This window comes from Felis catus, chromosome A2, assembly GCF_018350175.1.
Source record: "Felis catus isolate Fca126 chromosome A2, F.catus_Fca126_mat1.0, whole genome shotgun sequence".
Lineage (NCBI taxonomy): Eukaryota > Metazoa > Chordata > Mammalia > Carnivora > Felidae > Felis > Felis catus.
Genome location: NC_058369.1, coordinates 110,097,758 through 110,116,370, shown reverse-complemented (window position 1 = coordinate 110,116,370; position 18,613 = coordinate 110,097,758). Strand labels below are relative to the sequence as shown.

General features: G+C 36.8%; 1 protein-coding gene and 1 long non-coding RNA gene across 2 annotated transcripts in view; both read right to left on the bottom strand.

Annotated features, from left to right (window-relative positions):
• Nucleotides 1-6,037, bottom strand: part of AHR (aryl hydrocarbon receptor) — a 53,735-nt gene extending 47,698 nt beyond the window's left edge. The window contains exon 1 of the mRNA XM_011280419.4: nucleotides 5,709-6,037. Coding sequence (XP_011278721.2) covers nucleotides 5,709-5,773 — 65 coding nt within the window. The 5' untranslated portion in view covers nucleotides 5,774-6,037. The remainder of the gene's footprint in view (nucleotides 1-5,708) is intronic.
• Nucleotides 6,038-13,706: 7,669 nt separating this feature from the next.
• The window catches only part of LOC109497476, a 48,092-nt gene continuing 43,185 nt past the window's right edge, over nucleotides 13,707-18,613 (bottom strand). The window contains exon 4 of the long non-coding RNA XR_006594252.1: nucleotides 13,707-13,898. This is a non-coding gene — a long non-coding RNA (uncharacterized LOC109497476). The remainder of the gene's footprint in view (nucleotides 13,899-18,613) is intronic.

Sequence of the window (18,613 nt, the reverse complement as noted above, 5' to 3'; positions counted from 1 at the left end):
CTTATATGAATGTACATTTTTTTTTCAGTATGTCCTTTGGAACCCATATAAAAAGTATCTACTATACTAAAATCACTAAAACATGACAATTTTAAGTGGTGGTCAATTGTTTAGTAAATAATTGTAAATACTGACCGTGTGCATGGTATTAAGAAGCTCTGGTGGCTACACGCAAATAAAAGCCTGAGCTAACCTTGAAGAACTTATCTTTCTTACTAGGAGGAGATGCATTATAAGAAGGCAATATCAAACAAATGTGCCATACAGTTGCCATAACAGTGATGCTCAGGAGTTCAGGGAAGTAAGAGCAGGTAGAACAATAGGGGAAGGTTCATGAAGATCTGGCATCTAAACCAGGTCTAAAAAGACAGGTAAGTCACTTCTGGTTTTGTGACAGCCAAGTACACAGCTCTCTAAAAAGATCCTTCTCTTCAGATAATTCATGCTAGAAAGGAAAACAAGAGACAGAAACAATCTGTATCCAATAAACCTAAAAGATAGCTAAACCCCGATATAAATAATACGGAGATGAAAAATAGGTACAAACAAAATCAATGATAACATAGAACAGGAAGGAAAATGTACTCACAGTATATTACTAAGCTCAGCAGTAAACAATATTTACAGTTAAAAAATACAGAAACACCCAAAGTTAATTTAATCCGTAACAGTGAAAAAGTTATATTGGGAGAGTGAAGAAGGTGAGGGGGGGGAGGAGATATGAAGTAACAATCACTTTAACTATGACAATAAAACATCAACAGAAAATACCTAATATGCTGAAAAGATAGCATGATACACATACCCTTGACTTGTTTAACCATGCATGTGTTATTTAATAGGAATACTGTCCCAAAAAAGTATTTCAATCAAAGGGAAAAGAGCAAAATGAAAAATATAAGACAAAGCAAACAATACACTTCAAGTAGAAAAATCTGCAAATAAACTATTACTACTAGTATTACAACTTCATACACGTACGCGCGCGCGCACACACACACACTCACAAACCCAACATTTAAGTTGAATTACCTACCCCTCCTCTCTTTTTTGCCTATGAAATTGACAATTCACGTTTTAAAGCAAAAATGCAAGGACACAGGCACTCTCCCATACTATCCACAGGAATAAATTTTTTTGTAGAGTAATTTGATACTATTTCAAAGTATATTTGGCTCAACCTTGAAAGTATGCATACACACCTTTGTACCTCCAAGTTCCACGTAAAGGAATTTTTCCTAAGGAAACAACTAAGAATCTGCATAGAAACTCATGTATCTCAAGGATATTCTCTGAAATACCAGATAAAATATTAAGAAGTTGGAAGTAACAGAATTTCCCCCCAAAACAAAAATAGTTAAATAAACCATGGAACATTTACAGAATGGAGTACTATGCAGCCACTGAAAACCATATAGGAATTATAAAGGAAGGGAGGCAGGTAGTAAATCATAAGAAAGACCAAGAGGAAAGACCATGAATGCAAGTACAGAGGTAAGCACAAGTCTGGCAAACAGTAAATCATTTATTTCATATAACACTAATTAATGTTATTATTGCAAATAACACTAATTATTTAAGGAGAAACAGGGAGCATTAAGGAAATCCCTAGTATATGGGTGTGCCATAAAAATCACTAAACTTACTTACCTGAGCATTATTGTGAAGTTGGTAATAACATAAGCTTTGTAGCCATAAGACCTGAAATCTGATATTCAAACTCAGCTTTCTCATTTGCTACCTAACAATTCTGAATCTGAATCCCAGATCCCTATCTATAAAATAAATAGTAATACCTTTTCACACTACCATCATAAAAATAAAATAAAATGTAAAACATTGTGCACATATATATCACAATAAGTACTAATGAACAGTAGCTTTTTGATAAACTTTTGGGCAAAAAAAAATCCATTTAAAAAAAAACTGCAGAAGTAGAAAGGTACTGTTGTTAGAGATTTGCATGGTATTTATTTCTAAGTAACTATCCTAATTATATACAATGCTAAGCATGCACTATATAAGTTTAGATGTCAGTGAAGTACCACATTTCAGCCATAATCATAATTGAGAACATAATCATATACTGCCTCTTACAGGAGAACTGATTGTTCTGTGATATTGTAAGCTATAATTATTTATAGAATAGAATTTTCCATTTCATTTATATCAGTAAACAATGACTTACAGTCTTTACAGTTTATAAAAAGTTTTGTTCTTCTCATTTTAGTTGTGAGACTGACTGTATAGGTATTGACTGTGCTCCTTTACTGGTCAATCACTTGCTTGGATCTACAAGAGCAAGGAAACTAGGCCTCATCCTTTAGTTTAGACCTAATGCTCTTTCCATTTATTTCTCATTTTTCCCTCTTTCTGCCAGTTATTTTTCATAAATGCTGACAACTAAACACTTTCACTTATTCATTTCATAGTTCCAATATGTAAGGATCTCTGTAGTCATTATGCATAAACTAAGGAAAGCTATCTGAAAAATATGATAAAACAATAATTATGGAAATGAAAAGACCTATCCCTTTATTTTAAAAGCTATTTGGGAAATGATACCATAGTATATTTATATGAAATACTTTCAGTAAAACAATATATAATTTTATTCCACTACTATATATAAATGAGGCTTATGAAGCTTAAATAAACAGTAACTTAGCAAATACAGCAACAAAGACCATGCTTTTGTATTATATAACTAGTATATTAACAAGGTAACCAGGATCATCTAATACTGAGAAGTTATTACCCATACAGGCATTTCATGATGGCTGTCTTGATCACCACTGCTGTGACTATCATTTTTAAGTGTAGATGTCATTTACTCAACACCTATTATTTACCAACAATCAGTAATAACTTTGTAGAAAACCAGTAAACTGAAGTACCGCTCGACTTTTCCAGTAGTAACAAAACTTTAAAAAATGTAAAAATATATACAAAGTTATTATCAACAGGAAAAAAAGATTCTATTTAATTCAATGGTATCCTTTTCACCTACCTTCATGAGACAAAGTAACTAAACAAATGAACAATATTTTCATCTCCAAAGAAAACAAAGCAGGAACATAATTTAAATTAAAAAGAAGAATTTCATTTGTTTGTGTTCTAAGCAGAGTGATTACATATAGAGCAGCACCTTAAGGAAAGCAACGGTAGAATCCATTCCTAAGGGTATCTTTGGAAATTTCCTTTAGGAACATGGGTCTGGTGCAAGGTTGGTTAGGATCCTTTAATTTCCTAACTTAATTATTGCAAAAAGAAGGGAAACATTTACTGAGCATCTACTATGTACAAGATACTTTAGTGGGATTAAATTTAACACATTTAAGTTGTATTTGGTGCCAATTAGATAATTTTCAATGTTAGACTTGCCACTAGGGGGAGATTATCTTGTTTAATACAGTCAATTGAAGAGGCACTGGAAGAGCTTCAGATTAAAGTTGTCACATACTTGATTATAAAATTTTATGAAACTGGATATTAAGTTGACTGTATTGTTAACAGTCCTATAATTATGATACAACATATGTTTTTTTTTCTTTAAGTAAAATAAAATGACTCTCACTTAAGGGATCAAAGTTAAATACCATTTTCAGCTCAGACTAGTGTTTTTTCTGATAATGCTGGCATATTTTAGACCTCATTAGCTAAAAACTAGTAATTTAAATGCATGTTAAACGTAGCATTAGGTTTAATGGCCACATTCCTAAAATAAACCTTGACTAACTGCATTATAAAGTAATCCGTTTTTCATTCAGGTAAAAACAACTTATAATCAATTTCACGTGATTCTGCAAATGCCAGCACTAGGCTTTCCTTAAGGGAGCGATATGGTGACATGTTAAGGCATTTATATGACTACAAGCAACACAAAGTGCTCAATAAAGATCTGATAAAATCTATAATAAAACAAAATGAAAATGAACGTGGAAAATGCTTTAGTTATACTGTATTACAAGAGATTGTTAAATACAAATGTATTTACAAGTTTTCTGAAGTACATTAAAACGCTAAAATAAAACAACGAAAGATAGATCTTACATAAATAAAATGCTAACTAAAAGCAAAAGATGTTAAACTTTATAATGAATACAACATCAAGGCTTTTGATTTAAAAAAAAAAAAAAAGTCATCTAGATGCTTTGTTACGACAATGATTAAAACCTAAAAATTCATCACGGAGATCTTCAAGTTTTCTGACCATACACATAAAATCCATGATACTGCCTTTATATTAGGCTAAGTATACTACTGTATTAACAAATACATAGAAGAGGCATTTGGGATGCCTCTGGTTATTTTAAATAACCACCAAACACAAGGCCGAGTTAGACAAATACATTTTTATATAAGGAACTCCTTTATAAAATATAAGTATTTTAAGCCAATGCCACAGAATTGGCAAGGCAGAAAACTGCTGACTAGGCAGTATTCCTAATGCCAGCCACACTGCAGGGTAAGACTTCCAAATTTTAATCAGTCTACTTATAGGTTAGTATCTCCTCTTAAGGCCAAGTCTAGACCTGAAGAACTATAATTGAAGTTCTAAAAGGAAATTAAAACTTCAGAATAATGAAAATTTTAAACCTGTTACTGGTTCCAAACACAAATTCTGAATTGTGATTTTTCTGATCTGGATTAGTGATCTAAACTGAGTTTTAAGCAAAGTGCACACTTCTGACTTGTTCTGAGTAAACGTTTCTGTTCTTAAAATGGTTTATGAAGATTTGAAAAAACGTTAAGTAGCTCAAAGATCAAATTAGTAATAAACACGTGAATATAACGATCTCAGCAATCTGTGTCAAGCATTAATTTTTTTTCTGAAACATTATTTTAATGTTTTTACCATCTCACACAAATATATATCACCAAAACAAATATCTAAGTTTCTAATTAATCTATTAGAATCGATAAAACTTCGAAGGAGGGGAAAAAGAGAAAAATGCTAAGAATGCAAACGTGTTTCAGTAATTCCAGCTTCAAATCTTTCACTTTACAGACCCTAAAATCACTTCAAAAGTGGTAAGAAAACTCCCCAAAAGGGTGGCTGAAAATACAAATCCCCCGCTGTATCCTGTCCACTACACTCAATTCATCCCTGCTCCCCTGTATATACATTTTACCGATATGATCACGTTGAGCGCTATAAAATTACTGCCAAATAAGTAAATAAGAGCTAAGAGAAAGCCGGTTGCAGAGACCAAAAAATACCTTCAGAGGAACTCAGACCCTTTTTTGCAGACGGCACGTGTTTAGCTCTTTAAAACATCTGGCCCTACCAGGATGAAAATAATAACCGTCCTCTAACCCAACCAATGAGAATATTAAAAATCGAAGAGGATTTCAAGGCGGTTTTGTGTTAATTAATCCACCAGTCCCACTGGGCAGGCTAGACCAGTCAACAAATTAAGACCACAGAAAAGAGAGGTGCAGATGGGTGGGGGTGCGGGGGGGTGCGGGAGGGTGCGTGTGCACCGCGAAGTGGGAGGGGGTGCATTTTTTTAAACGCGATCATTAAAAACTAAAAATCCAAGGCCTGGGTCTGTCGGCCGGCCTCTAAATCTCGATTCCACGGACTGTATCGCGAATGAACCTAATCTCTGCACGGCGGGGATTTGGAGGCGGGGTGGGGCCGCCTCCCGCACCGGGGTGCAGTGGCGCACACTCCGCGCGGAAGACTAGCTCTGCACACTCACGTTTTCTGCACCGGCTTCCGCCGCTTGCGACTGGCGTAGGTGATGTGAGAGCTGCTGCTGTTCATGGTGCCCAGCCGGCGGCGGCTCCTCCCCAGGAGCGGGCGCAGACGGCCAGGTTCCCGGGACCCGGAGCGACCCGGACGACTGCAGCGGCCAGCGCCGGATTCCACGAAGTCGCGCCCGCTCCACCTGCGTCCTCGCGAGGACGCCGCGCGCCCCGAACCCTGGCTCCCGCAGCCCCCGCGCGTCCAGGTGCGCCGCCCGGGCCTGGCGCTGAGGGGCGAGGGGCGGAGACCGGAGAGCAAGGCGGCGCAGGTGCCTTCAACATCGGCAGAGGCGGCGTAGCGCTGTCCGCAGGTAGGCGGCCCGGGTGGAGGAGGAGCCTGGGCAGCCTGTTTGCAATACCGGCCTGGGTCGCGCGCTGTGGCGCCGCGCCCCGTGACCGTCGCCGCGGCCCCTCGGGTAAGGGAGGCGCAGCTCCGCTGCTCCTGGGGCTTCCCCTATCCCGGGTGCTTCCCGCCTGCAGAGCTCAGACTTCGGCCGCACTCCCGTACCACCAGCTTCCGCTAGACTACGCAGCTGCCTCTGCTTTGAGCCGGTGGTCCTGATCACGTTTTCGGGACCGAGCGTCGAGGGGACTCACCCAGCGTTGCCTCTGGACTCAGTGCACAGCGGCTGAAGAGCCGAAGCGCCCCGACTCCACTGCGGCCCCGCCCAGCTCGTTGTAGCCCCGCCCTATGCCACTTGGCCACGCCCCTCATTACATTCCCTTGAGGGCCCCACCCTCCCTGCGCGTGATGACGTAAAACGTAACGACGCCCTCCCCCCTCCGCGTAGCCGTCTTCTTTAGGTCAAGGGGAGGATTCTGTGGAAACATTTCCACACCTCTAGAAGGGAGGTGTGACCACAGATTACGTAGAGCCAAACTCTGTAGCTAGACTAGCTCAAGGAGACATGCCAAATAGTGAGCTTAACTTCACCTATGTGAGAGACAGTGACTCAGCTAACTTTTGGCTAAGAGTTACGGTGAGCTGGCAGATAACCAATGGGACTCTTAAATATTTTCCTAGAGGGGAAAGCTTCATTCAGGAGGCCACATCTGAGTTGAACTGGAAGGCTAAGAGTTTCCTTGGTCTTTTGTTGTTGTTGTTTCCTTACCAGTCAGAATAACTTTGTTACTCTCCAGCCAGATTTCGATAGGACGGAAAGGAAACAACGAAGAAGGAAAGGAGGCACTTAGAGATAAGAAGTGGTCTGGTATGATTGGAGAGACGCATTGGAAGAGAACTTCAAGACTTCTAGGATCAAATCAGAAAGCCTTGATGAAGAGTCTAGATTTTATTTTGTAGTCATTGGAAACCTTTTAAAGATACGCAGCATGAAAGTGACATTGTGGTGTCCTAGAAAAGTCACTCTGGGAGGAAAGTGCAAACTGTATTACAGGAGAACAAGGCTGGATGCAAGGGGAGTAGTAAGAGAGTTGTTGAAATAGTTCAGGTGAAAGTCCAAGGAAGTGGCCGTGGGACAGAAAAGAACAAATAGATGATGATAAAAAGGGATAAGAAAATAGAAGAGAGCGCACTCAAATGGCCCATGATTTCTTACCCTGTGCTGGTAACCAAGATAGTGAGCACAGAGAAGTTTATTTGCTTGTCAGCAACAAAGTGCATCTAGACCAGGATGCCTAGATGACATCTCACACCATATTCTATCCTACATTTTAACATGTCTTCAAGCCCTTTCCAAACTGGTAAGTTTCTTACCTCAAGTGCCATTGATGGATAAATTGAGCTTATCATTTTATTTAGCTGAAACTGCTTTATCATTGGCCTTACCATTCTCTAGATCAACCTATGAAATATCTTCAACTCCTCTTCGACTTCCTTCCTAATTATTAAAGAAAGTGCTATTACATTTTGTTCTTTGCAATATCCCTATTCATCTCCCTCTACCTTATTCTTCAATAATTACAGAGAGTGCCCAGCTCAAATCCCATACCATTTGGGATTCTTCAGCTGATATTATCCTCTCCATACATTAATTCATCAAGAGATATTTTGAGAGTAACACCTATGTGTCAGGAATTGTTCTAGTACTGGGAAGATAATGGTGAACAAAACCAGAAATATAACAGCCTGTCAAGGAATATGGGAATATGGTGATCTAGTAAATGAATTTGACCAAGTCATGCAGGCAAAGATAGGCTTTCCAAATAAATAAATAAAAAAATAAAAATAAAAATAAAAAAACAAAATGAAAACAAAAACAAAAAAAATGGTAATTGACTTGAGGTCTGAAGGATAAGCAGGGTTACCTAGGAGAAAGGAGGGAAGAACATTCCAAGCCATTGAAACAGTACAAGCAACATCGCTTTAGTGGGAAAAAGCTTGATTGATACAAGGGATCAAAACAAGTTCAGGGCATAAATGGTGAAATTTGTGTTTCAAAAATAATACCATATCTGCAGGGTGTAGAATAGATTAAAGAAGGAGGAGCAGAGTAGAATGGATGGAAGTAATACTCCTTAGGAAATCATTTGTAGTAGCCCAGCCCAGACATGACAATCCTTGATACTAGGATGGAGATGATGGTGGAGATGAAGTAAGCAGACTACATTCTATAGACATTTGGGAGGCCTCAGAAGATAGAGTGGATATATGACAGAGAAGAGGATGTATCAAAAACTTAATAATTTTCTGGACTATGTACCTGGCTGTGTGATACTGGCATGTACTTTTGGGAAATCACTAATATAGCTCGGATCTCTTAGGTTTGAAGTGCCTTTGATACATCTAAGAGAAGATGTCAAGTAGGTGATAGGACATACAAGTTTGTAATTCAAAGAAGATGTGTAAGCTGGAGACATAAATTTAGAAGTCATTTGCATTTAAGGGCACCTAGGTGGCTCATTCAGTTGAGTGTCTGACTCTTGATTTTAGCTCAGGTCATGATGCCAGGGTCCTAGGATCCCAGGATCCAGCCCAGCATCAGGCTCCATGCTCAGCATGGAGAAGAGCAATTCTCTTCTCTCTCTCCCTCTGCCCCTCTCCCCTGCTCATGCATGCACACACACTCTCTCTCTCTCTCTCAAAAAAAAAAGTGTTTGGTTGACAGAGCATGGAGTTTATACGGTACAAATATATACTAGAAAATATATACTGGAAAAGGACTATGTCCCAAAGAACTTCAATATATAATATCTAATAGCTGGATAGAAGATTGTGGTCCTATAAAACCAAGTGAAAAAGTCACTAGAAACAGGAAAATAACAGGATAACAGGAAAATAAGACCATCATGTCATAGGGAACAATGTGGAAAAATATCAGGTGTGGTTCACAGAAATGAATGCTGTTGATAGGTTCAAATAAGATGAGAACTGAAAATGTCTTTGTTGGCTTCTCAACATGCAACCATTGGTGACTTTAGTGAACATTATGTTGATGGACTAATGACCTGCAAGTAAGATTGATGCAGATACAGAATCCAATCCACTTCTGTATCGGGAGTGAAGAAATGGCATAAGCAAACACAGTTCTTTCTTTCTAACAATTTCTTTTTTTAAAAAAGTTTGGCTGTGAAAGGGAGGGACCTGCGATGGTAGCTAGTGGGGAGTAAAGGGTTAAATTGAGGTAGGTGTGTGTGTGTGTGTGTGTGTGTGTGTGTGTGTGTGTGAGCGTGCACACTTTAATGGGTGCTACTTAAGCAGTTAAGAAAGACAAGGAGCAGTGAAGGAACAATAGATATTAAAAATAGTAAGGGCAGGGAAGAATGAGTTCCAAAGCAGAACAGGAGAATTAGGATTATAGTAGATTAGGTAATGGCAGAAAAATCTCCTCTAGTGCTTTACTCTTCATGGTGGTCCATGGCTTCTCGGGAAATTATAAGAAATGGAGACTTCACTTGGGTGTCTCTACAGAATCAGAATCTGAATTTTGAATAGAATTTGAGTCATAATTAGAATTCTGAATTTTGATAACTGAAGTGTACATAAAGTTTGAGGAGCACTACACCACAGAAGCTGGAGGAAAGGACAATGGGTGAGATGCAGTAGCTGGTAATTTTTGATCAGAAAGATAAAGATGTGATGAGGAGGGTATTCTAGCATGACCTAAAAGGAAACCAGGTCTGTTTTGTGGTTGATGATTTTGTTTTAGTTTTACAAGTTGATAAAATAAAAGTGATCTGGGAAATGACAACAGGGAAGGAAGTGGACATAGACCCCATACCCTGGATGTGTGATGAGAGAAAATAATTAGTCACCATTTGGGAGATGTCCAGCCTCAGGGAAAGCTAGCTTTCAGCTCAAGGCAAAAGAGGGAGCAAGTTCCCAAAAATGACAGACTTTGCTGTCTCTATTTGACCTTCTCTTTTATTTCTCCATCTCTGCATTCCTGTCCATCACCATTCTATGTAAAATGTATAAAGTGTAAACAAATAATTTCCTCCTAGCAGAGGAACTTCTGGGGTGGAAAATGCATTTTGAAACTTAATTTATTGATTGTGTAACTTGAAGCTCCTTTTAGAAAAGAAGTATATGAAATGAATTAAATCCCATGAAGCAATTTTAGGGTTTTTTTGTTTGTTTTTTTGTTTGTTTTACAAAATGTCCACCTTTAAAAACAATATATAATTTCTTGTCAAGTTAGCCAGCATACAGTATATACAGTGTGCTCTTGGCTTCAGAAGTAGATTCCCATGATTCATTGCTTACATACAACACCCGGTGCTCATCCCAACAAGTGGCCTCCTCAATGCCCATCACCCATTTTCCCCTCTCCCCCACTCCCTCGCACCAACCCTCAGCTTGTTCTTCATATTCAAGAGTCTCTTATGGTTTGCCTGCCTCTTTGTTTGAAACTATTTTTCCCCGCTCCCTTCCGCCATGGTCTTAAGTTTTTCAAATTCCACATAGAGCAAAAACATATGACATCTGTCTTTCTCTGACTGATTTTTTCACTTAGCGTAGTACCCTCCAGTTCCATCCACAATGTTACAGATGCAAGATTTCATTCTTTCTCATTGCCCAGTAGTATACCATTATATGTACATATATAAACCACATCTTCTTTATCCATTCATCAGTTGATGGACATTTGGGTTCTTTCCATAATTTGGCTGTTGTTGAGAGTGCTGCTATAAACATTGGGGTACATGTGCCCCTAGAAACAGCACTCCTGTATCCTTTGGATAAATTCCTAGTAGTGCTATTGCTAGGTTGTGGGGTAGTTCTATTTTTAATTTTTTGAGGGACCTCCACACTGCTTTTCAAAGTGACTGCACCAATTTGCATTCCCGCCAACAGTACAAGGGGGTTCCCATTTCTCTACATCCTCGCCAACATCTGTTGTTTCCTGAGTTGTCAGTTTTAGCCACTCTGATTCTAATGTGACCTAGTATCTCGGTGTGGTTTTGATTTGTCAAAATGTCCACCCTTTTTAAGGTTGTTAGTTACTTGGTACAGTCATTCTCTGTCTTTTCTCCTACTTCCATACCCTAATTTTCTGCTTGACTTCAGGACTATTTTCATTATCCAGAAATCCTATGATGCTATACTATATTACAGTCTTAGCAATTGATTTTTGTATACCAATAATATGATTTTCAGGATTTATTTTAATAGTGACATCATGCACTTCCCTGACAAATTTTGCTTAGTATGTCAATGAAATCAGTCTTTGTAGTATAATGCCCTTTAAAAAAAAAAATGTTGTCACTTTCTAAAAACTATCACTTGCTACTTCTAACATGACCACTGTTGAACATGATTCTCAAAGTGTGGTTTCTGGCCATCACTAAGATTTAAAATTTTTTCTGTGAGAAATTTTTATGTAATAACATTCTTTCTTTCTTATAATAAAAAAATGCCTTTAGGAGTTTATGAATACATTACTGCCTTATCAAAGCAATGTTACCTTCTTATTTCACTTATGTGGGATGGCTTTTTAAGGTTTCAGACGCAGCTATAGGTCTGTGTGTTCCTTTTTCCTACTACATATTGTGAGAAAAAGAAGTAGGTTTTAGGAATGCTATTATAAATAGTAGCTGTTTTAGAATAAAGGGAAATAACTAAATTGAACGCTAACCCTATTCTGTCACAGTACATGTATTCATCCATTTCACTTAGCCGACACAATGACATCAGTTGGACACTATGCAAACCACCAGCTCCATGTAGTTCAGAGCTTCAACATTAAATCGTACTTCTTCCTTTTGATGACATCATACCTTTGTGATGCTGGGTTTTGTTAAGTTGTAGTTATAAAACACAAGGACCATGAGAAAATGACGGTGGAACGGAAAATGAGGGTAGTGATTCTAATCCAATTCCAAGATTTGAGAATTTGTAAAGTGCCGATAGATGTGCACATCTTATTAAGAATGAAATAAATTTTTTAAAATGTGTATTATTTTTTTAAATAGCTACAAAGTGGTTAAGAAAGACATATGTAATTTTGGCCCTAACTATTTAATAATGGGAATTGTAAAGTATTTCTTTTACCCTGTGATGTTGTGAAAAAAATTACTGAGACACTAAGAGTACCATGAACTGGGAAAGTCTGGGAATCTGTGACATAGCTAAACCCTTCCTTTAACAGATGAGAAGCTTCAGGCCCAGGGAGATAAAGTGGCCTGCTTATGATAGCCTAGAAGTCAGGTCTTAGGACTTCTATTCCAGGCAAAAAATATTTTATTTATCTGTGTACTGGTTTGATTCATTTCTTAAAAAATAATCAGTTTATACATCACTTGCTTTGACTCTAACACTAAAGATCAGACATAAATATCTAATGGCTATTTCTAAGTGCTTAATACCTTTTTACCTTCTTGGATAATCTATGACAATGTCATAGGCAGAAGCCAAAAATAAAAAGTGATTAATAGGTGTTGAAAACTTTTGGAAATATCTCTTAGGCTAATACTAATCTTAACATGAACAAGTCAACTACAATAAAATGTAGGAATAATTTATTAGTCAAAATTATATTTGTTTACTTGGGGTTAATGTTTTGTTATAAGAAACATCAAGAGTTTTAACACATGAAAGAACATTCTTAAAATATTAACATGTATTCCATTTAGATTTTGACTTTTGCTTGCTGGAACTTTTATTCTTGTAAATGTGAAATTTGATGACATGATAGATTATGAAGAAGCTTTATGTTTTACATGCTAAGATTCATATCTGATTTATTAAACATTTATTAAATTACACATGTATAAATATTTTTGTTTAAAGTTATTTAACTTTAAAGATAAATGTATTTGAGATTCCCATAACGATACATAGTTCATGCACTTTAAACGATCATATAGAAGAAAGGAAGATCAAATGTATTTATATGAAAGAGATATTTTTAAAAATCATATTAAACATGTACAGAAAACATAAGGAAATTTAAATTATTGTGACATTTTGATTTAAAATCTGTAATGTAGACCTGCTAAAGATTACCACATTCTTATGCATATTAAAAAGCAAAAACAATGTTTTCTTTCTTGAAAATGTTTAACTTGGATTTACTAGATCTGTAAACAGTGGTTCTCTACTGTTGTACATTGTAATCACTTGGGAGCTTTAAAAAATACTTATGTCTAGGGTTTCTTTACAAAGATTTTGATTTTGTGATGTAGGTTGTAGCCTGGGCATAAACATTTTCAGGACTAACAGTTGTACGGTGGTAATGCAGAAGATCCTTATTCTCAGGAAATGTTTGCTGTCACATTTAAGTGTGAAATAGCCTTGTGTCTGTAACTTAATCTAAGAATGATCTAGCAAAAAAAAAAATACACACAACATACGCATATATGCATGTTGGTACAAACATATATACCACTGTGAAAAGTATATAGGTATTTGTATTATGCTTTCAACTTTTCCATATGTTGAAATTTTCACAATAAAAAGAAAAACTAATAGCAAAAGCAAATAACCTTTTCCCCTCAAGTTTAAAATTTAGAAACAAAATAATTATTTGAAACCTAATAACTGTGTCAGTGAGAGATGAAGCCAGGACTGATACATTAATCATACGGCACTTGCTAAGATAAAGCTTTAGACCTTTCTCTAACCCTTGATCTTCTAAGAAACAGATGGAAGATAATTTAAAAGACTCACATGAAATTTCTGCACTTCTGTAGTGTGAGAACAAACCGAGAAGTCTAGGTCCCCATCTTGCAGCATCTGTGGGCTGAGGAATATATGTGTTATTAGTTGCGCATTTCAAGAATTTAGCTGGTTTATACTGACTACAAATCATTCATTCTACCATTCTACCATTAGTTATATATACTAAAATGCTAATAGTTTCTAATATGTTACAAATATTCTTCTACTTGTTCTTACACTATAAATTTGAAATTTCTTCTTCATCCATTTTCTTGCATATTCTCCCTGGATTGTATAAAACTTTATAATGCATCAATAGTCAGGATTTATATCTGTAAGGCTTACATGTTAAAATAACAGGTTTTTAAAAAAATATTTTGGGAAAAATGTTAACTTGCACACCACATTAAATCTTTTCACATTAGTACTATGCAGAACAAGAATGATAAGTAAGGGTCCTAGGACCCTATCAATCAAACCCTGCACCAAGTGTTGTAAAAGTATCCTATTACCTGATTGGTAAATTGATAATGACAATGGAGATCTGGTTGCATAATTAATCAAGGGGATATAACTAAGGGTGGAGTGTCCTGTATAACACCAGGTTCTCCACCCTTCCCTCCTAAGGCAGGGTGGAAGAATTTCCCTTGTAAAACTAAAAACTTAAGTTGAGTTGCTTTCCTGACTGAACACAGATCGACTTCCCATATGCCTTTACAGAGGCGAGGAGTCCTGATGGAAATGGATTGGAAGGATTCAATTCATTCCCAGTTTTGAATAAATCTCTTACATTCTTTCAGTCCCTGCTTTGGGTTGAATCCTTGCTGGTTATCTGAACCAATAAAGAATCACATAAAGTAAATGTGTCTCTAAAAAAGAGCATGGAGAGCAAACAATTATTTTGGAGTACATTAGTATTTAAAGAAATGCCAACTAGATTATAATGTAAACAATCCTTATCTAAACTCTTCAGAAACCAGGATTTTCAAATATTTATTATTGTTTTTCCATATTAAACTAAGATTTTATGAGTGCTCAGCTTTCTAACCAACTTTTCACATGATTTTTGAAGCAAATCACCACCACCATCACCAAAAATAGTCAACACGCACATTAGTAAAAACAGTAATCTGAATCTCCTAAAGTGCTTTCACTGTATACAGAAAGTAGATGAAAGATGTAAAGTACAAACTTTGACTTTTTATTCTCAAACATCTCAGAGTTACATGTTAACTTTGCAAGAACTGAATTTTTTATGTAGTAACATAGATTTAACTCCTTTTTTTCATTTTAATATAGTATTGTTAGGTCTAAATAGACACATATCTAATAATTTATATTCTTTTAATGTTTACTTAAGGAATTTCTGTGCTTAGATCATTAAATGTGCATATAAAAATATGTTTCCAAAGTTCCTTTAAAAATCATCATTTGGCATGAAAATTGTGGTCTAATTGATATTAATGAGGTATTACTGATACACTACAAAACTTCCATTTATCCAAATATTTTATTTACATATACTGTATTTTTAATTTTAATATTAAAATACAAACCGGAAGATCTCTTCTAAGAGAATTTTCATTCTAATTTTCTTTTATGTATCATTAAAATTCAAGAGGACTTGACATCCCAAATCTTTCCTTTTTCAATTTTTTTTTTTTAATATGGTTAGCAGAAAACACAAATAAACGTAAGGTACAAATAGCACCATATTGGCAGGTTTTACCCTGCAGAAAGAAAGCCACGAATGTAGTCTCTAGTAATGTCCTTCCCCCCATTTTAATAAGAAGGTTTGTGTTGTTCTGACATTAAATGGATTAAGCAGCAAGCCTGCTGAGAAAAATACTCAAAGGTATTAAACCCTTGCAGTGTTGGTTTAACTGTAAGTACTGTAAAATAAGATTAAGTCTGAGTTTGGAAGAAGAACTGGATTTGACATAAGACTAAAAGGTAACAATATTCACAGATGCCTGAATTAATGCTTCAGTGAAAAATATAATTAGCACAAGATTTGAAAATATGTCTCCTTTGGCAAATGTCTTCAGAGAGTAATCAGTGCTGTAGACTGATGTAGTGGAAAGAGCACTGGGCAAGTAGCCAAAATCTTTGAATTCAAGTTTGTTGCTTTAGCACTCACAAGTTCTGTGACCTTGGATGAGAAATTTCTAAAGTTTTTGAATTGCAGTATTGTGGATGTGGCCAATTGGCAACCATTCTCCATTTTATAGTGTGCGTTTCTGGACTGCAGTCACCCCAGATTTCTGGGCAATTGAGGTTGCAGATGCAAATTAGGTTCAGCCAATTAAACGTACTTGTTGAGATTTGGAAGGCAGAAGTCAAGTGAAGGTCATCTTCCTGCCGCTTGCATTGTTTTCTGCCAATAAGCGAGATTGTGAAGACATGATTTTGTGTGATAGTTTCCAGCGTCCAAGTTCTTGTTTCATGGGTTGTGAGACGCTGTTGCGGTGGCAGCAGTGGTGATTTCTTGAGCCCTTACGTGTAGCTCCAGTTGGGTGTTTTTGAACTCAATAAATTCCATAGTGACTTCTGGATTCCTCACCTTTCTGATTGAAGCAGAAGTAGTAGTTCCCCTAATAGGTCAGTTCTGCTGCGTTCTGGAAACATTTCTTGATGCCTAGCCTGGAGCCTCTATCTCTAGACTTTCCAATTACTTTGTAAGCTTTTAATTCCCTATATTGAATTTTGGTCTACCTCAAGTATCTGGAGCTTATTCATTTTCCTGAACTGAACCCTAGCTGACACACACGTAAGCAAATTTCATTCATACAGCACAGGGCAGTCATGAAGACCAAACTGTACCACCTAAGTGTACTCCATACCGTTTCCTCTTTTTTGAAAGATGGGTAGTCATGATAAACAGCTATTAAAATTGTCTTGTGGTATTTTCACGTCATTAATTTTACTCAGATAATATTTATCTGAACATGTTTTGTGAAGTATTGGTTCTGTTGGGCGAATATCATAGAAAAAAGCAATTGTGTATTTAATAGGTAGCTAGGTATTATAAATCTCTGATTCCTAAGAATGTCCATGTGTTTGTTTGTTTTTTTTTAATTTTTTTTTCAACATTTTTTATTTATTTTTGGGACAGAGAGAGACAGAGCATGAACGGGGGAGGGGCAGAGAGAGAGGGAGACACAGAATCAGAAACAGGCTCCAGGCTCCGAGCCATCAGCCCAGAGCCTGACGCGGGGCTCGAACTCACGGACCGCGAGATCGTGACCTGGCTGAAGTCGGACGCTTAACTGACTGCGCCACCCAGGCGCCTCTATGTGTTTGAATGATACCTTTCTTGTAACTGGGATGGATAGTTTTCACTTCAATTTTATATTTTCCTGGTAATGTTTCATTTTTATGACGGCAGTGATTAGAAGCACTATGGCCAATTCCGTAAGTGGAAATGTACTGACAGACATGCAAGTCTGTCAAGATGTTGAGAAGGTTTGGAAACATTTTGCCTCAGGGTCTCATGCTTTCTAAATAAAGAAAATAAAAATAAAATCCTTGTTTAGCACCTTTTTTTCAGAAACATTTGTAGTTGCATATGTGGAGCTAAGACACATTTTACCTTTCAACTAGCTTATATGCCCAACTACCATTAACACACCAATCCTCTTCAGATTAATTTACTGACGTTACTTCATTGCTCTTCAGTTTCAACTTGGCTCCTGACCCCGGTCTCCATTTCTGTTTGTCTTATTCTGTGCCCCTTAGGCTTCCAATGAGTTATTTTCTCTCTTCTAAAAGATCTTATTACATTGACTTTTTTTTTCCCCCTTGAGACTTTCTTAGAAAATATGTATCATATCTATCTTATGATGAATATAGAGAGAGTCTTATTATACTGGTCTTATTATATTGCTCTTGGTCCTTTCAAGACTTAAATTCAGTTGGACCTCGTGATAAATACCCTCTATTTCCCCTCAATAGGTGAATTCAGAAAATAAAAGATTTACAGTGAGTACTCATTGCTTTCTGATCTAATTTTAAATATAGACAGAATAAACTACATTGAATTTTCTAGTGCTCTGTGAATAAAAGTTTATTTACTTCTACATATATAAAATTTCACCATACAACCCTATGTTCATGATTAAATCTATCATTTCTAAGCCAATTATAACCTTAGTTTCTAATTTTAACCTTAATTGGTTCCTAATATTTAGATTTACCTAATAAATACCCATTTCATCTTAGATACTGTCATGAGCTTTGTTCTGAAAATATTTTGTTCTGAATACATACTCCACTTCCCTTCTGAAGAACCTGTAGTTTCTCCTTGTTCAGCAAGTCAACTTATTTTTTTACTGTTTTTTTTAAGTTTATTTATTTTGAGAGAGAGAGTGTACGCACAAGTAGGGGCAGAGAGAGAGGGATAGGGAGAATCCCAAGCAGACTCCACACTGTCAGAGCAGAGACTGAAGCAGGGCTCGAACCCATGAACCGTGAGCTCATGACCTGAGCCAAAATCAGGAGTTGGACATTCAACTAACTGAGCCACGCAGGTGTCCCCATCAAACCAACTTTAAATAGCCATCCTAAGAAACCTCATCAATGCATCTAACTTTACTTTCTTATCTAATTGTATCTTCCCCATTCCCTAACACATGCCCTCCATTGCAGTCAGACCAATTTTCTTATGATTTTCTAAATATGTCAAATTTATACTTGTCTCTTTAGCATCATGTTTGTTGGAAAACCTACTGCCCATGTACTCAAATTGAACCCATTAATTTCATAAATTACTGGCTTGTGTCATGTGTTCTTCACATT